General features: G+C 33.5%; 1 protein-coding gene across 1 annotated transcript in view; it reads left to right on the top strand.

The window, feature by feature from the left end:
• CCDC178 (coiled-coil domain containing 178) overlaps positions 1 to 23,563 on the top strand; it is a gene marked incomplete at both ends in the record, with an annotated part of 393,288 nt that overhangs the window by 51,562 nt on the left and 318,163 nt on the right. Inside the window, 2 exons of the mRNA XM_081252141.1 lie at positions 7,130 to 7,272; positions 18,422 to 18,575. Coding sequence (XP_081108267.1) covers positions 7,130 to 7,272; positions 18,422 to 18,575 — 297 coding nt within the window. The remainder of the gene's footprint in view (positions 1 to 7,129; positions 7,273 to 18,421; positions 18,576 to 23,563) is intronic.

The following is a 23,563-nucleotide window of genomic DNA, read 5'->3' as shown; positions in this document are numbered from 1 at the left end:
TTTATTTGCCATCTTCCATCAAATAGATATCTCACAATTTATTATTTACCATTTTCTCTTGGTCATCTGCCTTTTTTCCAGTATTTGGCTACAATGCTGATTTGACTGTAAACAATAAGCAGCCATGATCATGTTCCTCTCTATGTGCGTGTGGATTTTTCTTGGCTGTATATCTAGTGGAGTATCTACTGAGTCATGGGTTATATACATTTTCAACTTCATTAGATAAAATCACATTGCTCTCCAAAGTGTCTCTGACAGCTTATATTCCTAAAGTAGTAGCAGTGCTGGAGACGTCCCATTTCTCCACTGTGGACAAGAATTCTAGTAGTATCATTTTTTCTTAATAGTAGCCCCCTTATTTAGTTGGCTGGCAATGTGTCAGGCTAAAAGTCATCTCCCAAATTGCCTTTACTCATGGTATTTCTAATGAGATGTAGGTAGGAGTTATATAGGGGTTTTTTTTAGGAAAGCTTCTTGAAATGGACTGACTCAGTCAGAAGTAGCACCCTTAGCCATCTCCTAAACTTACAGCAACCCAGATATGATAGCTGCAGCTCTGATTCGATTTTTTAGCACAAAGCAACCTTGGGAATGGAAGCCAGATCCAGAATGGCTGAATAGAAAGGCAGAATATACCTTGTATCTATTTCTGGGAGAGAAAAATAAACTATAATCTTGTTTATTTGACTTATTTCTGCTATAGCCAAACCCAATCCTAACTGATCCACCTCACATTTTTGTCAACATTTTTATTGTCATACTTTAAAGTTTGTCAATAGGTGTGTGAATTGGTATCCCTTTATTATTTTAGTGTGTTTTTCCCCGATAGTGGACATAGGCATTTCTGAGTCAGGGGTAGTAGGGTTGTTGAGCAGCTGGAAGACCATGCTTGGTAATGGGAGGAAAATATGAAAATGCATTCTAGCAGATCAAGAAAATATCAACCTTTGCGTAGAGCTTATCAGAGTCACCGTGATGATTAATTTTTTGCATCAACTTGGCTGGGCCAGGATGCCCAAGTATTTGACCAGACATTATTATAGATGTTTCTGTGAAGCAGTTTTTTGGATGAGATTAACATTTAAATCAATGGACTTTTAATAAAGCAGATAGGCAAGAAAAATAAATAAAAGGCATCCAGATTGTAAAGGAAGAAGTAAAATTATCTCTATTTGCAGAGGACATGATCTTATATATAGAAAATCATGAAGAATTCACAAAACAAACTATTAGAGCTAATAAATAAGTTTAGTAAAGTTGGAGGATGCAAGCTCAACACACAAAACTCAGTTGTATTTTCATATACTAGTTTTGAACAATCCAAAAATGAAATTAAGAAAACAGTTCTACTTAATGCCATTAAAAATGATAAAGTAGGAATAAACTTAATCAATAAAGTGCAAGACTTGTTCACTAAAAGCTATAATATTTTGCTGAAATAAATTAAATTAGACCTAAATAAATAGAAAGATAATCCGTGTTCACGGATTTGACTTAATATTGTTAAGATGTCAATGGTACCCAAAGCTATCTTCAGATTAAATGCAATATCTGACAGAGTCTCAAGATCTTTTTGCAGAAATCGAAAAGCCTGTTCTAATATTCATACGGAATCGCACGGGATCCCAAAAAGCCAAAACAGTCTTGGAAAGGAAGGACACCTTAGAGAACTGACACTTTCTGATTTTAAAACTTAGTACAAAGCTGTAGGAAGCAAAAAAAAAGTGGCATTTGCATAAATACAGAAAAGTAGAGAGTCAAATTGAGATTGCAGAAATAAACCCATTTATCTGTGGTTAACTGCTTTTGACAAGGGTGCCAAGACCATTTGTGGGGAAAGAGTAGTCTCTTCAACAAATGGTGCTGGGACATTGGATACCCACATGCATTCAAAAGAGTAAAGTTAAGACCCCTACTTCCCAGCACATACATGGGTTAATTAAAAATGGATCATAATTCTACATGTAAGAGCTAAAACTATAAAACTCTTAAAAGAAAACTTAGGGGTAAATCTTCATCACCTTGAATTTGGAAATGGTTTTTTTAGATATGACACTAAAAGCATAAGCGACATAAGAAAAAATAGAGAAATTGGACTTCATCAAAATTAAAACCTTTTGTGCATCACAGCACACTACCATAAAAGTAAAAGGACAACCTACAGAATGAGAGAAAATGTTGCAAATTATATATTACAAAAGGTGTAGTATCCAGAATGTATAGAACTTTTATAATTCAACAACCAGAAAAGACAAACAACCCATTTAAAAATGGGCAAAAGACTCGAGTCGACATATCTCCAAAAGACATAGAAATGGGCAGCAAACACATGAAAAGATGGATGCTTAACATCATACCCATTAGGATAAAGTTAAAAATAAAGTGTAAAATAACCAGTTTGGGTGAGGATGTGGAGAAACTTGAACCATTGTACTATGCTGGTGGGAATGTAAAATGGTAGAGCCACTGTGGAAAACAGTTCGGTGTTTCCTCAAAAAGTAAAACAGAATTACCATATGCTTTAGCAACTCCACTCCAAGGTATATACCCCCAAATAATTGAAAACTGATGTTAAAAAACAAACAAAAAAACCCTTGTACCTAAATGTTCATAGCAGCACTGTTCAGAACAGACAAATGTGAAACAATCTAGTGCCCCTCAACTGATGAATGACTAAACAAAATGTAATACATCCACACCATGGAATATTATTCAGCCATAAAAAGAAATGAAATACTGCTGTATGTCACAACATGGGCAAACCTTGAAGCATTATGCTAAAAGAAGCCAGGTACAGAAGATCACATATTATATGATTTCATTTACCTGAAATATCCAGAAGAGGTAAATCCATAAAGATAGAAAGCAAATTCAAGATCGTTAGAGGGTTGGAGACGTGTAAGATAGTGTTTTGTTTGTAACATAGCTTTGTTTTGTTTTGTTTTATTCTGCTGTCTTGACTGAGGTCCTGGCTGAAGGCCTGCTGAAGCAACCCAACAGCTTAAATAATGCAAGACCTCTAGCCAATGTGCTTGAGCCTTAATACATTGCTACTTGCAAACTAAGCTCAAAGGCTCAACGTGACCTTCAAATTCTACAAGCAGCTCAGTCTCATAACACCGTGGAGCCACAATAATATTATTAACATCAACCTAGGAGAGTATCCATGTGGGAAGGTTGTACCAGTCCCACACTGAGCCCGTCCAAGAGCTTTCCTTGGAGATGAATTTGCCTCATATGATATCACCAATGCCCCCAACCTGAGACCACCACCCCAGCAATACCTACGGGACAAATTGGACACAGGACATTATTTATTGCTTTTCTTCCTTTGATAGTAGAAATTCTATTATGTTTCCTGAGCTCTTTGTTTCCCATCATCTTGGTATAATCCTGGCCCTCTGCCAAAGTCTCTACCCCTACATTCCTGTGCCTAAAGGAAAATCTTGTAGAGGTTACTAATATCTGTGCTATTCTAGAAATTAATGGGCACATAGGGACAGTTTTATGTCCTCCCCTTCCAAATCTGTATACATTTTGCTGTATTATATTGCCTTTAGTAAGGCTAGGACCTTTGCTGGCTGAGATCTCCACTACAATGCTGACTAGAGGGAGTAATATTTGGCATCATTGTCACATTCCCAGTTTCAAAGGGGAAGAATTAAAAATTTTTTTTCTATTAAGTAAGATGTTACATGGTGCTAGACTTGATTTGCTAATTATTTGTTTAGAGTTTTAAATGTAAATTCATGAATAAGAAGGTCATATAATTATTTAATAATGTCCTTGTCAGGTTTGGGTTTTAAGGGTTTGCTAGATTTTTAAAGGTAACTTGGGGATATTTCTTCTTTTCCTATTATCTAGAAGAGTGTGAAAGACTAACATTATTAATTAGCATTTACTATTGAAGCCATCTAGCTAAAGTTTTCCAGTTTTATTTCTTGTTTGTTTTGGAAAGGTTTTTAATTACAAATTCAATTTCCTCAATAAGAATGTTCAGTTATTCTGTTTCTTCCTGTGTCCATTTCATCAAAATTTCAAATTTTTTGGAAGACTTAGTATCCTTTTATCTTTTCTATAGTCTATAGAATATGTAGTGCTTTCCTTTTTCATTCCTGCTATTTACTTGTGCCTTCTCTTAAATGTTATATATTTATATAAGTTTATAACATGATATATCTTCTTCTGTATACACGATAACCATCCATCACCATACAGTTGACCCCCTTTACCCACTTCTTCTTCTCCTTCCCTTCTGGTAACCACTACTCTGTTCTCTGTATCTACATGTTTCTTTGGTTTGGTTTGGTTTGTTCACTTATTTTGGAGTTTTTTGTTTGTTTTTTATGTTCCACATATGAGTTAAATCACACGATATTGTCTTTCTTCATCCGACTTATTTCACTTAGCATAATACCCTCAAGGACCGTCCATGTTGTTACAAATGGCAAGATTTCTTTCCTTTTTTACAGTTAAGTAGTATCCATTTTATAGATATATGTGTGTGTGTGTGTGTGTGTGTGTGTATACCACATCTCTTTATCTCTTCATCCATTCATCCCTTGATGGGCACTTAGGTTGTTCCATATCTTGGCTATTGTAAATAGTGATGCAGTGAACTTTGGGGTGCATATATATTTTCAAATTAGTGTATTCATATTCTTTGGATTAATACCCAGAAGCGGAATAGCTGGATCATATGATAGTTTTATTCTTAATTTTTCTGAGGAATCTCCATACTGTTTTCCATAGTGGCTGCATTCCCACTAACAGTTCACAAGGGTTCCCTTTTCTCCACATCCTCTCAACACTTGTTATTTCTCCTTTTTTGATAATAACCATTCTAATTGGCATGAGGTAAAATCTCATTGTTTTTTATTTTCATTTCCGTAATAATTAGTGATGTTGAATACCTTTTCATGTATGTGCCTGTTGGCCATCTGTATGTCTTCTTTGGAAAAAAGTCTATTGCTGTACTCCTGAAACTAACACAACATTGTAAATTAATTATACCCCAATAAAAATTTTTAAAAAAGAAACAGGATGGCAGGATCCCCCCCCAAAAAAAGTCTATTCAGCCCCTTTGCCCATTTTTTTAAATTGAAGTATAGTTGATTTACAGTGTTGTGTTAATTTCTGCTATATGGCAAAGTGATTCAGTTATACATACATATACATTCTTTTTTATATTCTTTTCCATTACGGCTTATCACAGGATATTGAATATAGTTCCCTGTACTATACAGTAGGACCTTGTTGTTTATCCCCTTTGCCCATTTTACAATTGAGTTGTTTGTTGTTGTTGAGTTGTATGAGTTCTTTATATATTTTGGATATTAACCCCTTATTGGTTATATGATTTGCAAATATCTTCTATTCGGTAGGTTGTCTTTTTGTTTTGTTGATGGTTTCCTTTGCTGCACAGACTATGTAATTATGTACACATAAAATCTAGACAAGTCCACAGATGAATTACAGTTGAATACAAAGGTAAAATTTTTAAATCCATACATTACTATATACCAGCAACAAATCTGAAAATAAAATTTATTTAAAAATAGCATTTGTTAGAGCATAAAATAAAACATATCTAGGAATAAATGTAACAAATGATATGCAAAGCCCCTATTCAGAGAACTATGAATATTACTGAGAGAAATTTGAAAGTGCTACATAGATAAATATGTTAATGTATTAGAAGGCTAAATTTTGTAGCATTTGCTCCAAATTGATCTGTAAATTAAATACAGTCACAAAATCTCAACAGGTTTCTTTGTGGACCTTGACAAGCTAATTCTAAAATGTATGTGGTATATGTATACAATGGAATATAATTCAGGCTTTAAAAAGAAGGAAGCCTTCCATATGTGACAACATGGAGGAACCTGGAGAACATTATTATGCTAAGTAAATAAGCAGGTCACAGATAAATACTGCATAATTCCACTTCCATGAGGTATCTATAATAGTCACACTCATAGAAGCACAGAGTAGAATGGTGGTTGGTAGGGGCTTGGGGAGGGGAAATGGTGAGTTGTTTTTCAATGGATATAAAAATTTAGTTATGCAAGATGAATAAGTTCTAGAGATCTGCTGTACAGCATAGTGCCTACAGTTTACTGTGTTGTACACTTAAAATTTTGTTAAAAGGTAGATAATCATGTTAAATGTTCTTATCACAATAAAATTAATACAATGAAATAAAATAAAAATTAATGAAAATTACTGCTTTTTTCGGGAAGCTACTGCCTCATATAGATCCACCACTCGGCCCCTGGGTAAAGGACAGCTCCCTCCTTAGTACCTTGTTCTACTCCTCTCCATCCAACTTTCCAACAGGACATCCTGAACTGCAGTTCCTTCCAACCATTACCACTACAACCACCCTTTCCCTTTAGTCTGATAGAGAAGAGAGACCTGGAGAGAGAAGGGAATATGTTTATGATATCTAATAATTAATGAAAACAATAAAAATGGAATATTTTGGACCCCTTCATTAAGATAGTAATGGTTATTCATGAATGAGAAGATTATAGGTAATTTATAAAGTTTTCTTTTTTCATCTGTGTTTTCTGATTTTTCTACAATAAAATATTTAAACAATAAAAAGTCAAAGTTTTGTAGGTAAAAAAATAATGATTTTATTTTGGTCATGTTAACTGGGATATTAAAGTCATTTTCTTCAGTAACTTTTCTACATCTCTAGTATTGATGCCTCTCAGGGTAAAAGAAACCTGAAACTACTGTGCTAAACAGTAGACTAAATATGGAAAGAAAATTGATATAAAGAACATTTATAATCTAAATCAAAACTACTTTAGGGGCTTCCCTGGTGGCACAGTGGTTGGGAGTCCGCCTGCCGATGCAGGGGTCACGGGTTCGTGCCCCGGTCCGGGAGGGTCCCACATGCCATGGAGCGCCTGGGCCCGTGGGACATGGCCACTGAGCCTGCGCGTCCGGAGCCTGTGCTCCGCAGCGGGAGAGGCCACAGCGGTGAGAGGCCCGCGTATCGCAAAAAAAAAAAAAAAAAAAAGCTACTTTAACTCCCTTCTCTGATCTTTCTCTTTTCTGATTATTTTAATTAGCCCCTAAGTGCATATATTAGCACACATATTTTTATTTCTAGGTAATGAAACTATACAAACAGGTTCATGGAGAATGTAAAGAAGCTGTAGAAAATCTTGAAAAAGTCAAATTCAAAGCTAAACAAAATAAAATAGACATGGAAAAGGATATTCGTGATGATGAAATAACCATAAAAGCCTACAAGTAAGTATTTTTCACAAATGTTACTTACAGCATTTAGAAGTAAAATACTAATTAAAATGTAATGTATATTCCTGTATAAGAAATTCAGATGAAGAGAAAGGAAAGAATCTAAATTGCCACATCTATCTTGTTACCAAGTTTATGTATAAATTAAAATATGTCTTTTACATATGTAAACTAATTGTGTATAAATTGCTAAAGCAGTATTTTTCGGTGTCATTTTAAAGCTCTTGATACATGTTGCCAAATTGCCTGTGGCTATGCTATAACAATATACATCCCTGCTAACTATGTGAAAAAGTGACTCTTTGAAAAAATATTCCAGCATGGGATATTATAGAAAACAAATTATATAGCCTTCTATTAATTATAAGCATAGCATCTAATTAATTTAACTCATTTTTTTTGATTTCAATAAAATGTAATATTTTAAATATATATAGATTAATTATATTTTGCATATTATTAATTGACTTTTTATTACATTTCTGATGTAGTTGTATTTTATGATATTCTTCTACTTCCTCTTGTTGGTTTTAAATTCTTCATGTTTCTGTATGATATAAAATTTTTATTTATTCAAACTGATCAGTGATTTTAGTACAGAAAAAGTAATACTCATTATGGAGCTAGAGTCAAGTAAATATAAGCAAAATGAAGAGCAAAAGTTTGTACATCATCCTGTGATCTGGATTACATGCACTTATTAAGATATTTATATTTCCTCACATCTGATGTCTATTTCAACATGTGCTTAAACATTTTTTAATTGAGATATTGTATAAGTACAATATTAGATAAGTTATAGTTATACAACATAGTGGTTCACAATTTTAAAGGTTATACTGCATTTGTAGTTATGAAATATTGGTTACGTTCCCTGTGTTGTACAATATATCCTTGTAGCTTATTTATTTTATACATAATAGTTTGTACCTTTAATACCCTAAACCCTTTCATTCCCTCCTCACTTCCCTCTCCCCACTGGTAACCACTAGTTTGTTCTCTATATCTGTAAGTCTGTTTCATTTTTGTTGTATTCATCAGTTTGTTTTAGTTTTTAGATTCCACATAAAAGTTATATCATACAGTATTTGTCTTTCTCTGTCCGGCTTATTTCACTTAGCATAATACCCTCAAAGTCCATCCATGTTGTTGCAAATGACAAGATTTTATTCTTTTTTTTTTAATTTTTGAATTTCATTTATTTTTTTATTCAGCAGGTTCTTATTACTCATCCATTTTATACACATCAGTGTATATGTATCAATCCCAATCTCCCAATTCATCACACCACCACCGCCACCCCCCACCGCTTTCCCCCCTTGGTGTCCATACGTTTGTTCTCTACATCTGTGTCTCTATTTCTGCCCTGCAAACCGGTTCATCTGTACCATTTTTCTAGGTTGCACATATATGCATTAATATATGATATTTGTTTTTCTCTTTCTGACTTACTTCACTCTGTATGACAGTCTCTAGATCCATCGACGTCTCTACAGATGACCCAATTTCATTCCTTTTTATGGCTGAGTAATATTCCATTGTATATATGTACCACATCTTCTTCATTCATTCGTCTGTCAATGGGCATTTAAGTTGCTTCCATGACCTGGCTGTGTAAATAGAGCTGCAATGAACATTGGGGTGCATGTGTCTTTTTGAATTATGGTTTTCTCTGGGTATATGTGAGTAGTGGGATTGCTGGGTCATATGGTAATTCTGTTTCTAGTTTTTTAAGGAACCTCCATAGTGTTCTCCATAGTGGCTGTATCAATTTACATTCCTACCAACAGTGCAAGAGGGTACCCTTTTCTCCACACCCTCTCCAGAATCTATTGTTTGTAGATTTTTTGGTGATGGCTATTCTGACTAGTGTGAGGTGATATCTCATTGTAGATTTGATTTACATTTTTTTAATGATTCATGATGTTGAGTAGCTTTTCATGTGCTTCTTGGACATCTGTATGTTTTCTTTGGAGAAATGTCTATTTAGGTCTTCTGCCCATTTTTGGATTGGGTTGTTTGTTTTTTTAATATCGAGTGGCATGAGCTGTTTATATATTTTGGAGATTAATCCTTTGTCCGCTGATTCATTTACAAATATTTTCTCCCATTCTGAGGGTTGTCTTTTCGTCTTGTTTATGGTTTCCTTTGTCGTGCAAAAGCTTTTAAGTTTCGTTAGATCCCATTTGTTTAGTTTTGTTTTTATTTCCATTACTCTAGGAAATGGATCAAAAATGATCTTGCTGTGATTTATGTCAGAGTGTTCTTCCTATATTTTCCTCTAAGAGTTTTATAGTGTCCGGTCTTACATTTAGGTCTCTAATCCATTTTGAGTTTATTTTTGTGTATGGTGTTAGGGAGTGTTCTAATTTCATTCTTTTACATATTGCTGTCCAGTTTTCCCAGCACTACTTACTGAAGAGACTGTCTTTCTCCATTGTATATCCTTGCCTCCTTTGTCATAGATTAGTTGACCTTAGGTGCGTGGGTTTATCTCTGGGCTTTCTATCTTGTTCCATTGATCTATATTTCTGGTTTTTTGCCAGTATCATATTATCTTGATTACTGTAGTTTGTAGTATAGTCTGAAATCAGGGAGTCTGATTCCTCCAGCTCCGTTTATTTTTTACCTCAAGACTTCTTTGGCTCTTTGGGGTCTTTTGTGCCTCCATACAAATTTTAGGATTTTTTGTTCTCGTTCCATAAAAAATACCATTGGTAATTTGATAGGGATTGCATTAAATCTGTAGGTTGCTCTGGGTAGTATAGTCATTTTCACAATGTTGATTCTTCCAAGCCAAGAACATGGTATATCTCTCCATCTGTTGGTATCATCTTCTTTCATCAGTCTCTTATAGTTTTCTGCATACAGGTCTTTTGTCTCCCTAGGTAGGCTTATTCCTAGGTATTTTATTCTTTTTGTTACAATGGTAAATGGGAGTGTTTCCTTAATTTCTCTTTCAGATTTTTCATCATTAGTGTATAGGAATGCAAGAGCCTTCTATACATTAATTTTGTATCCTGCAACTTTACCAAATTCATTGATTAGCTCTAGCAGTTTTCTGTTGGCATCTTTAGGATTCAATGTATATAGTACCGTGTCATCTGCAAACAGTGACAGTTTTACTTCATCTTTTCCAGTGTGTATTCCTTTTATTTCTTTTTATTCTCTGATTGCTGTGGCTAGGACTTCCAGAATTATGTTAAATAATAGTGGTAAGAGTGGACTTCCTTGTCTTGTTCCTGATGTTAGAGGAAATGCTTTCAGTTTTTCACCATTGAGAATGATGTTTGCTGTGGGTTTGTCATATATGGCCTTTATTATGTTGAGGTAGTTTCCCTCTATGCCCACTTTGTGGAGAGTTTTTATCATAAATCGGTGTTGAATTTTGTCAAAAGCTTTTTCTGCATCTATTGAGATGATCATATGGTTTTTCTTCTTCAATTTGTTAATATGGTATATCACTATGATCAATTTCCATTCATTGAAGAATCCTCACATCCCTGAGATAAATCCCACTTGATCATGGTGTATGATCCTTTTAATGTGTTGTTGGATTCTGTTTGCTAGTATTTTGTTGAGGATTTTTGCTTCTATATTCATCAGTGATATTGGTCTGTAATTTTTTTTTTGTAGTATCTTTGTCTGGTTTTGGTACAAGGGTGATGGTGGCCTCATAGAATGAGTTTGGGACTATTCCTTCCTCTGCAATTTTTTGAAAGAGTTTGAGAAGGATTGGTGTTAGCTCTTCTCTAAATGTTTGATAGAAGTCACCTGTGAAGCCATCGGGTCCTGGACTTTTGTTTGTTGGAAGATTTTTAGTCATAGTTTCAATTTCATTACTTGTGATTGTTGTGTTCATATTTTCTATTTCTTCCTGGTTCAGTCTTGGAACATTAGACCTTTCTATGAATTTGTCCATTTCTTCCAGGTTGTCCATTTTATTGGCATAGAGTTGCTTGTAGTAGTCTCTTAGGATGCTTTGTGTTTCTGTGGTGTCTGTTGTAACTTCTCCTTTTTCATTTCTAATTTTATTGATTTGAGTCCTCTCCCTCTTTTTCTTGATGAGTCTGGCTAATGGTTTATCAATTTTGTTTATCTTCTCAAAGAACCAGCTTTTAGTTTTATTGATCTTTGCTATTTTCTTTGTTTCGATTTCATTTATTTCTGCTCTGATCTTTATGATTTCTTTCCTTCTGCTAACTTTGGGTTTTGTTGGTTTATCTTTCTCTAGTTCTTTAGGTGTAAGGTTAGATGGTTTATTTCAGATTTTTCTTTTTTCTTGAGGTAGGCTTTTATAGCTATAAACTTCCCTCTTAGAACTGCTTTCGCCACATCCCATAGGTTTTGGATCATCGTGTTTTCATTGTCATTTGTCTCTAAGTATTTTTTGATTTCCTCTTTGATTTCTTCAGTGATCTCTTGGTTTTTTAGTAATGTATTGTCTAGCCTCCATTGTTTGTGTTTTCTACGTTTTTTTTTTGCCTGTAATTGATTTCTAATCTCATAGCATTGTGGTCAGAAAAGATGCTTGATATGATTTCAATTCCCTTAAATTTACTGAGTCTTGATTTGTGACCTAAGATGTGATCTATCCTGGAGAATGTTCCATGCACACTTGAGAAGAAATTGTAATCTGCTGTTTTTGGATGGAATGTCCTATAAATATCAATTAAATGTATCTGATCTATTGTGTCATTTAACACTTGTGTTTCCTTATTAATTTTCATTTTGGATGATCTGTCCATTGGTGTAAGTGAGGTGTTAAAGTCCCCCAGTATTATTGTGTTACTGTTGATTTCCTCTTTTATAGCTGTTACAGTTGCCTTATGTATTGAGGTGCTCCTATGTTGGGTGCATATATATTTATAGTTGTTATATCTTCTTCTTGGATTGATCCCTTGATCATTATGTAGTGTCCTTCCTCGTCTCTTGTAACATTGTTTAATTTAAAGTCTATTTTATCGAATATGAGTATTGCTACTCCAGCTTTCTTTTGATTTCCATTTGCATGGAATATCTTTTTCCATCCCCTCACTTTCAGTCTGTATGTGTCCCTAGGTCTGAAGTGGGTGTCTTGTCGACAGCATATATATGGGTCTTGTTTTTGTATCCATTCATCAAGCCTGGGTCTTTTGGTTGGAGCATTTAATCCATTCACGTTTAAGGTAATTATCAATGTGTATGTTCCTGTGACCATTTTCTTAATTGTTTTGGGTTTGTTTTTGTAGGTCCTTTTCTTTTCTTGTTTTTCCCACTTAGAGAAGTTCCTTTAGCATTTGTTGTAGAGCTGGTTTGGTGGTGCTGAATTCTCTTAGCTTTTGCTTGTCTGTAAAGCTTTTGATTTCTCCATCAAATCTGAATGAGATCCTTGCTGGGTAGAGTACTCTTGGTTGTAGGTTCTTCCCTTTCATCACTTTAAGTATATCATGCCACTCCCTTCTGGCTTGTAGAGTTTCTGCTGAGAAATCAGCTGTTAACCTTATGGGAGTTCCCTTGTATGTTATTTGTCATTTTTCCCTTGCTGCTTTCAATAATTTTTCTTTGTCTTTAATTTTTGCCAATTTGATTACTATGTGTCTCAGCCTGTTTCTCCTTGGGTTTATCCTGTATGGAACTCTCTGGGCTTCATGGACCTGGGTCGCTATTTCCTTTCCCATGTTAGGGAAGTTTTCGAGTATACTCTCTTCAGATATTTTCTCTGGTCCTTTCTTCTCCTCCTGGGACCCGTATAATGCGAATGTTCTGGCGTTTAATGTTGTCCCAGAGGTGTCTTAGGCTGTTTTCATTCTTTTTTCTTTATTCTTCTCCACAGCAGTAAATTCCACCATTCTGTCATCCAGGTTACTTATCCGTTCTTCTGCCTCAGTTATTCTGCTATTGATTCCTTCTAGTGTATTTTTCATTTTAGTTATTGTATTGTTAATCTCTGCTTGTTTGTTCTTTAATTCTTCTAGATCTTTGTTAAACGCTTCTTGGATCTTCTTGATCTTTGCCTCCATTATTTTTCCGAGGTCCTGGATCATCTTCACTATCATTATTCAGAATTCTTTTTCTGGAAGGCTGCCTATCTCCACTTTATTTAGTTGTTTTTCTGTGGTTTTATCTTGTTCCTTCATCTGGTATATAGCCCTCTGCCTTTTCATCTTGTCTATCTTTATGTAAATGTGATTTTTGTTCCACAGGCAGCCAGATTGTCATTCTTCTGCTCAAAATTTTATTCTTTTTTATGGCTGGGTAATATTCCATTTTATATATATATATATATGTGTGTGTATATACATATATATATATATATATATATATATATATGCAAGCCATATCTTCTTTATCCATTCATTCTACTGATGGAACTTAGGTTGCTTCCATATCTTGGCAATTATAAATAATGCTGCTATGTATATTGGGGTGCATGTATATTTTCCAATTAGAGTTTTTGTATTTTTCAGATATATACCCAGGAGTAGAATTGCTGGGTCATATGGTAATTCTATTTTTAGTTTTCTGTGAAACTGCCATAATGTTTTTCACAGTGGCTGCACCAATTTACATTCCTTCCAACAGTGTAGGAGGGATCCCTTTTCTCCACATCCTTTCCAAAATTTGTTTTTCTTGTGTTCTTTTTGATGATAGCCATTCTGACAGGTGTAACGTGATAGCTCATTGTGGTTTTAATTTACATTTATCTGATGATTAATGATGTTGAGAATTTTTTAATGTGCCTGTTGACCTTTTGTACATCTTCTTTGGAAAAATGTCTATTCAGGTCTTCTGCCCATTTTATGATTGTGTTACTTGTTTTTTGATGTTGAGTTGTAGGAGCTGTTTATATATTTTGGATATTAACCCCTTATCAATCATGTAATTAACAAATACTTTCTCCCATTCAGTAGGTTGTGTTTTTGTTTTGTTGATGGTTTCCTTTTCTGTGCAAAATTTAAGTTCCATTTGTTTGTTTTTGATTTTATTTCCTTTGCTTTAGGAGACAGATCCAAAAAAATATTGCTATGATTTATGTCACAGAGTGTTCTGCCTATGTTTTCTCCTAGGAGTTTTATGGTTTCTGGTCTTACATTTATGTCTTTAAACCATTTTGAATTTATTTTTGTATATGGTTTGAGAAAATATTCTAATATCATTCTTTTACATGTAACTCTCTAGTTTTCCCAGCACCACTTTTTGAAGAGACTGTCTTTTCTCCATTGTACATCTTGCCTCCTTTGTCGTAGATTAATTGACCATAAGTATGTGAGTTTATATCTGGGCTCTTTGTTGTTTCATTGTTTTTGTGCCAGTACCATACTGTTTTGATACTGTAGCTTTGCTGTATAGTCTGAAATGAAGGAGCGTGATTCCTCCAGCTTTGTTCTTCTTTCTCAAGATTGTTTTAATTATTTGCACTCTTTTGTGTTTCCCTAAAAATTATAAAATTATTTGTTCTATTTCTGTGAAAAAAGCCATTGGTCTTTTGATAGGGATTTCATTGAATCTGTAGATTGCTTTTGGTAGTATGGTCATTTTTACAGTATTAATTTTTCCAATCCAAGAACACAGTATATCTTTCCATCTATTTGTGTAGTCTTCAATTTCTTTCATCAGCATCTTATAGTTTTCTGAGTACCTGTCTTTTACCTCCTTAGGTAGGTTTATTCCTAGGTATTTTATTCTTTTTGATGAAATAGCAAATGGGACTGTTTCCTTAATTTTATTTTCTGATAGTTTGTTAGTGTAGAGAAATGCAACCGATTGCTGGATATTAATTTTGTATCCTGCAACTTTACTGAATTCATTGATGAGCTCTAGTAGCTTTCTGGTGGTGTCTTTAGGATTTTCTATGATTATTATCATGTTACCTACAAACAGCAACAATATTACTTCTTCCTTTCCAACTTGGATTTTTTTTTTTTTTTTTTTTGCGGTACGCGGGCCTCTCACTGTTGTGGCCTCTCCCATTGCAGAGCACAGGCTCCGGACGCACTGGCTCAACGGCCGTGGCTCACAGGCCCAGCCACTCCACGGCATGTGGTATCTTCCCAGACTGGGGCACGAACCCGTGTCCCCTGCATCGGCAGGTGGACTCTCAACCACTGTGCCACCAGGGAAGCCCTCCAATTTGGGTTTTTAAAAATTTCTTTTTCTTGTCTGATGCTATGGTTAGGACTTCCAGGACTATGATGAATAAAAGTGACCGGAGTGGGCAACCTTGCTTTGTTCCTATCTTAGAGGAAGTGTTTTCAGCTTTTCACCAATCAGTATGATGTTATCTATGGGTTTGTCATATATGGCCTTTATTATATTCCCTCTATTCCCACTTTAAGAGTTTTTATCAAAAATGGATGTTGAATTTTGTCAAAAGCTTTTTCTGCATCTACTGAGATGATCCTATGCTTTTTATTCACATTAACTAATTTGTGGATATTGAAAAATCCTTGTTTCCCTGGGATAAATTCCACTTGATCATAGTGTATGATACTTTTAATGTATTTTTGGTTCCATTTGCTAATGTTTTGTTGAGGATTTTTGGATCTGTGTCCATCAGTTATATTGACCTGTAATTTTCTTTTTTTGCGATATTTCAGTCTGGTTTTGGTAACGGGGTGTTGCTGGCCTTGTGGAACGAGTTCAGAAATGTTCCTTCCTCTGCAGTTTTTTGGAATAGTTTGAGGATAGGTGTTAACTCTTCTCTAAATATTTGATAGAATTCACCTGTGAAGCCACCTGGTCCTGGACTTTTGTTCCCTGGGAGTTTTTAAATTACTGATTCAATTTCATTACTGGTAATTGGTCTGTTCATATTTTTTATTTCTTCCTGGTTCAGTCTTGTGTGATTGTACATTTCTAAGAATTTGTCCATTTCTTCTAGGTTGTCCATTTTATTGGAATATAGTTGTTCATAGTAGTCTCTTATGATCTTTTGTATTTCTGTGGTGTCAGTTGTAACTTCTCGTTGATCATTTCTTTTTTTTGGGGGGGGAAGGGGGCCCTCTCTCTTTTTCTTGATGACAGAAGAGAATTTTTTCATTAATCTATTTGGCACAAACACATGTTAGTCCATAGTAATTACAAATACAACATTATCCATCTTGTACCATTTTCTGAAATTTTTCCTTCTCAATTTTGAATATAAGAATTAGCTGCTGATTTTTATAATTAATATTTAGATAGACCCAAAGGCATATTATTATTACTTCCTTTACTCATTATTATTTGTTATACCATATAACTTACTCATTAATTTTCTTCTCATTTAAGTATATTTTCCAGTTCTTTTATAAGCATCAGTGGAGTCATAAATGCTTTATTAAATAAAATTTTAAAGATATGTTTAATTTTCCTGCACCAGTTTTTTTAGAATTAACATATAGAAACATGATTATGTGTGCTATCAAATGTATAGATTTATGATTTTTTCTGTATATGTATATGCACTCATGTCACCATGCCCCAGGTTAAGATATAAAAAGTTTCCATCATACTAGAAGGTTTTTTTTGTTCTCCTTCTCAGTCCATACCATTCTCCTAAAAAGGTCATCTCCATTCTGACTTCTATCACCATGGTTAGTTTGGTCTGTTCTTGAATTCCATATAAATGGAAACACACAGCATATATTCTTTGGTGTCTTGATTGCTCTACTTTATAGTAATTCTTAACAGGTGAAATGATTCTTCCCATTTTATTCTTCTAAATTTATTCTGATTTAGCAGATACAAGAATGATGAAATCTAAAGTACCAGTGGGGGCAAACCTACTGACAAACTTTTACACTGAAAAATTCTTAGAAGGCTGAGGAATTGGTGGCAGCAGTTGATGCTTCAGGAAATAAGGATGAGGAGTAACTAAAGTAATACTTATCTCCTGCATTCCATGACACTGGGCAATTGCTCACTTCTTAGTCAAAATCTAGTTTATTATCTGGACTGGGGAAATGGATACCACTGAGAGAAGAAAAATTAACTTCATAAGAAGGAAATTTAACCAAACATGTACACTTTAAATGCTCAGGCTCCCAACCTCTCATTATTTATCTGGCTTCTAGAATTCTGATAGGAAGCCTGTACTCTTCAGGTATGGAAGGGTAAAGGAGAAGCTTCTTGCCTATTTGTTTGTTGCTTTCATTTTCATTTATATTGTGAGATTATATCTTTCAGTTCCATTTGACTCTACTCCTAAAATCAGGCTTATGCATGATAGCATAGCCTGGGCAAATTCAATAAACACATCATATATTTATTGGCCATTGGCATTTATTTTCTTGTGAATTCTTGTTTATCTTCTCTGCTCATTTGTCTCTTGGGTAAGTTTTCCATTCCATATTGCATTGTAGGATTTTATTACACACAAATGATTTAATCTTTGATCTCTTATATGGGTTTCAGATAAATCTCCCACTCTAGTATTTTGTTTATGGTGTCTTAAAAAATTGGGCTTATCTGTATTACTTGCTAATATTTTATGCAAATTATAATTTTGTCATTTTCTCACTGTGCTTTTTTCATATATTAAACTCTAAGACCATACTTTAAAGTGACTTTTATATTTGGAATGTGTTTTCTACCTCCCAGATAAGATAAAGGATTATGTAGCTTTACAGATTAGCATTGGTCTTTTCTGTGACATGTCACATAGGAAAAAGCTCTCCTTGGCAACTTGTTCTCTTAAATAGGCCCCTTGTTTTCCTAAGCTGTAGTTTACTGCTTTTTAGCTCTGTAACTGTGAGGGAGATAAGACAGTACACCAGAGCTTTAGTAATGTGTGATCTTTCCACTTTTACAGCTTCTTCTCTTCTCTTATTTTTTTCCTCTTTCTTTTTTTCTTTCCTTTCCATCCCTGTACTACCCAACCTCTGAATCAAAGGTACTTAGGTCTCTCACCTGGAATCAAATCAAAAGGTGGTTTATTTTAAACAATTTGCAAATCACTTTTCTTTCAGTTCCTTTCCATCAGAAACAAATTGAAGTTTTTTTTCACTACTTACTTTTTATATCTAAGTAGTACTTTTCAGGAGTTTCTTTGGAATGGGAAAAATTTTAGGAATAGATAAATTGCATTGATCTACATGGTTAAGTCAGAAGCTAATTCAACTGTAAGTTAAAATATAATTTCCCCTTCAGTGCGGATAAAATCAACTGTTTTTTCTCTTAGGAAAGAGATAGATAAACTTAACAGTCTATTTAATTTCTACTGTACATCAATACAAGATGTTAATATTAATATTGAGGAGAATGAAGAGGCAGTGACTGAAGTATTGAAGGAAACAACGTCATTAAGAAATGAATTAGCTGCTTTATCAAAAACAGTGAGTTTTCATAATTAAAATTAAAAAAAATATTGACATTAGCTTTGTGCCATGGCTATTTGTACTTATTCTCTGTTAATAATTAAATGACAGTTAGCCAGTTTCTTTCTATATTGGTTTTCTATTGCCTATTACCAGAATTTTAGCAGCTTAAAACAGTACCCAGTTATCATAAAGTTTCCCCGGGTCACAGCTCAGCTAGTTCCTCTGCTCCAGATCGTTCCTGATTGAAATCAAGGTGTCATCAGCCCTGCATTTCTTTCTAAAGACTCCAGGATGAATCTGCTTTCAGGCTCATTCAGTTTTGGCAAAATTCACTTCCTGTGGTTTTAGAACTGAGGTCCTTGTTTCCTTGGTGGCTGTCAGCCTGGGATCATTCTCAGCTTTTAGAAGCTACCTGCATCCCCTGGCTTGTGGTTGCCTTCAGGAATGGTGAGCTGAGTCCTCTCACACTTGGTGTCTCACTGATCTTCCTTTATGACTCATCTTTTCTGCCTTCCTCTCCTGTTGCATCTCATTCACTTTAGTAAAAGGAAACACTAGTAAAAGGAAATAATAAAGTGGTGAAAAGAAATAATAGTTCAGTAAAAGGCAATAATATGCACATTCCTGTACCAATTTGCATTCCTACCTAGAGTTAAGAATGGATTTTTTGCCAGTTTCTATTATAAGGCTCTTGAATTGTTTTCATTATGGCTTTTAAAATTAATCTATAATTAAGAGTGAGACTGAGCATATATTTAATGGCTTTTTTGGGGGAGGGTCATTTGTATTTCCTTTTCTGTGAAAAACCTGCTCATAGTTTTTACCCTATACATTGAGCGATGGTTTTTTTTAAATTGATATGTAAGAATTTGTTTTATGTTACAGATTCTAAATATTTTAAAGTTACATGTTAAAAATATTTTCACCCAATCTTCTTTCATTTCTTTATGGTAACTTCTGATGGAGAGAAACTTCAGTTTTAATGTAGTAAGATTTATAAATATTTTCCTTTGAGCTATATTTTTCTGAACTTTTAAAATAAATTTTTTATACCTTTGAGTCAAAAAATATTCTTTGGTATATTATTCTAAATGGCTTGGAATTTTGCTTTTCATGTTTACATAATGCTTTTAGATTAAATATGTTTAGAATATTCAAAATTGAGTTTTTTCTCATTCTATCTTTTATTTACAAGTTTAGAAGAAATAAACTATCTGCAGGATTTTAGGAATGCATATTTTACTTGCCAGATATGAAGCATAATCAATTTGAAATTCATATATTGGTATGGTGTGAAGTGAGGTTCCAATTACATTTTTTCTTATATAGAAAACAAATAGTTATAACTTACTGTATTTACTTATATATTAATATTTAGAATCATCTCTCACATATGGGGCTTCCTTATTTGTTTTATGTGGATCTCTTTTTCCATTCTCTTTTTAATTTGTTTGGTCTGCTTAACATGTTTATCTCCATACTTAATGTCTACATTAATTAACTTCTGTTGTGAGCTTTGATTATCTATGATGATGAATTCCCCCAGTCTTACATTTCCTTATGAGTTTTAGGCTATTCTTGACCTATGTGCTTCCATTAAATTTCAGCATTTTCTTGTTCATTTCCTTCAGAAATTTTATTGGAATTATGATTGGAATCTCATTCATTTATGTATTATATGATGGAGAAATGAAATCTTTATGATGGGGTCCTTAAACATAAACATGATCTATCTCTCCATTTATTTGGGTAGTTTTACTAAATTGGACCTTAACCAATTTCTTGGAACTTCGTCAAAGGCAGACTCTCTCTGCAAAGTCAGCCTGTGATCAGTCAGACAGATTAACCCTTCTAACTGAACTAAATGTTAAAGTTATTTATTTTGAATTGATTTTTAATGTAATTCTGATTTGTTCATAAAGGTAGTATATATGGTAGATATTATTTATATTTTGTTAAGGCTTAATTTATTTCATGCTATATAGGTAAATTGTATAAATTTTTGATTTTGGAAAAATGCTTTCTCTGATAATGGAGTGCAGTTCTACATAGGTTCATTTTGTGAACTGTTGATAATTGGGTTATTTAACTCTTTTATATTTCTGATTTATTTTCTGACTGATGCATCAATTGCTATGAAAGTTGTATTAAAATATATCTCATTATGATAGTGTATTTCTTTATTTTCATTTTTTTCTATCCATATTTTTGCTTTACATAATTTGAAGCCATATTTTAGATGAAACTAAGTTTAGAATGTTTCTAATTGATTTTTTCTTAAGATGTGTTTTATTTGTATGTTTTGGGGCTATAAATTTTTAGAATTTTTGGAATGCATATTTCACCTACAGATGTGAAGCATAGTCGACATCATTAAATTCTTTTTGAACAGTTTAAGGACCATATGATCCTTTCCTGACATATATTCTATGTTCCATCATGTTATGCCTATCTTATTTAGTAATTCCTGTATTAGAATAATTTCTTATTAATTTACACAATAAATGTTTGATAATATTCATTCCCAGTTTAACACACGGCTCTTTCTTTTTATCAGACATTTCTAATTGGCATTGTTTTTTTTCTTGTTACTAAAGTGTATCTTTTACAAGCTTCTTTAGTGAGCTAGATTGGAATTTCTCAAAATTTTCTTTCCTGGAAAATTTTTGTATTTTGTTTTTATTTATGCAATGTAGGGGATATGCACCTGAGTTAAGATGGGAGTGACTTACACCACTGCATAGGCAATGTAGAAGAATCCAGAAGTAGGCAAGGCTGAAAAACACTAAACTAAAACACACTGGGCTGAAGTGTCAGAGGGGATGAGTTGGGATGAGTAAGTTGGAAGAAACTGATCTTAAATAGGTAGTAATACAAGTCTCTTTGGAATCTGCCCTTGTTTTCAACCTCCAACTTCTCTCTTGCTGCCTCTTACCCTCTAACTATTCTCTAGCTACTGGACAAACTGCAAGACACCAGAATGTGCCATGGGTTTCCTTCTTCCAGCTTTTCATAAATACTGTTCCCTCTGATTATGATGTCAGTGTTTAACTCAGCTCATCTTCTCAATCCTACTGTTGTCTGGCTGAATACTCTCATTTTAAACTTTGACTTGGAAAATTGAAGGAAAATTCTTGGAGAAACCATTTCTTCACTTTGTTCTGTCTGCTTTGAACTCTCATTGTACTCTGTGTTTACCGCCATACTTGTACTGGTACTGGCACCAACAGTCTGTTGAAATCAATGATTACTTGTATACTTCTTTTTAGATTATAAGTTTTTTAAAGACAGGAGATGCATTGTGATTTTTGTTTTCTCTGTGTAACTTGCACAGTGCCTGTCCCATATTAGGCACTCAATAAAGTGTCATAATAGACATTCAAAAAAAGCCATATTAGGTTTGTGGAATGAGTGAATTAACTAATGAATAAAGGAAGGAAGGGAGGGAGGGAGGCAGGCAGGGAGGGAGGAAGGAAAGAAGGAAGGAAGGGCAATGGGGGAAAATAACTTCGCCTTGTGAGTCTGGAAAACACTTGATGAGGTGGAATGTAGACTGTAGGCATTGAAATAAAATATAATATAATGTTAAATAGTTATGACCTGAATTTTCTAATCATGTTGAAATTTATCATTTATAAAAATAATACTGGTAATAAAATATTTTCAAAGAGGGAAAATTCATTCACTAAACCTAAAATAACTTTTTAATTTTTTTGATCATGTCTAAAATGGCAAGTCTGGCCCTCCGTAACAAAATGTTATTTTTGATGAGATACTGTGAATGTATTTATGAAGTTAGTAATATTCTTCAATTATGGAAATCATTTGTGGGCTATCATACTTTATAGAGAAGATGAGAACATGATGAAGTTTAGATATACTTCTTTTCTGTATCTTCCTCATTATAAAAACCTTTAGGCTAGATTTGCAAAGTGGGCATATTAAGCACTCAATTAAAAGCAATAATGTGCATCATTTCCGTGCATTATTTTTTGGTATGCAATCGGCGCCTCTAGTTCAAGAGAAAAATAAAAGATTTGTGCTGCCTAATTGCACACACAACCTAACTGATCTTTCAAAATTTCAAGGCATATCGTGCTTTCAATTTAGAGTCTTTACCTCATTAATGTACACTTTTCTCTAACTGGTGTTGTCATTGTATCTATGAAAATACATTTTTCCTGTCTCATTTCTGCAAACAATGGATTTTGTAACCTAGAAAACATCTTGAAATTGGTTAAGTACTTTAAAAATATTGTCAAGATCAAATTTGTTTTAAATGTAGAAATAAAGCTGCTTTTCTATAATTTTTCCCCATGTTTTCTTTGAAGTCTACTTCTCCCATAGTTCAGGAATTTTTTTTAGAATATAATTTCATCATCTGCAACTCTTTGTTTCTTGTGATATTAAAGAAACAGCCATCTACGTTTCATTTTATCCAGTCATTTGATAAAATAATACAAATATGATGTTTAAAGATATAAAAATCCTTTGTGATTTTCATATTTTATTAAACAATGACAGGCATACAAAATATTTTTCATAATTTAGTTTACAAATAAAGTTTGTAAATAAACGAATTCCTCTTACATATATAATATTTTCGTATTTTTGGATGTTGTCTTTTTTAGTAGACATTTAATATTTATTGCTACCTTATTGCTCCAGGCACTGTAAGTATAAATCCAAACACCACAAAACATCTATTAAACTATACCTTTTGATTAATATTTTTATTTCAAAATCTTTCAAATTAAGCAGTTTATTTATTAAAAATAAATAAGCTAATAATTATTAATACTATTAATGTATCAAATAGGAAACCAGTCTAAAGAAGCAGAGTGATTTATCTCATGGACACAAAGTTATGAAGTAATACAACCAAACTGCAATGCAATTTTTGTTATTGTTTTATTATACAATATTTATGTGTTATATGGATAAAATGTGGTAACATATATAAAATTACACATTGCTAATTTTTTTCACCATAAGGTTTTAAT

Source organism: Mesoplodon bidens (assembly GCF_964165515.1).
Source record: "Mesoplodon bidens genome assembly, chromosome: 13".
NCBI lineage: Eukaryota > Metazoa > Chordata > Mammalia > Artiodactyla > Ziphiidae > Mesoplodon > Mesoplodon bidens.
This window is presented reverse-complemented; position numbering and strand designations above follow the sequence as displayed.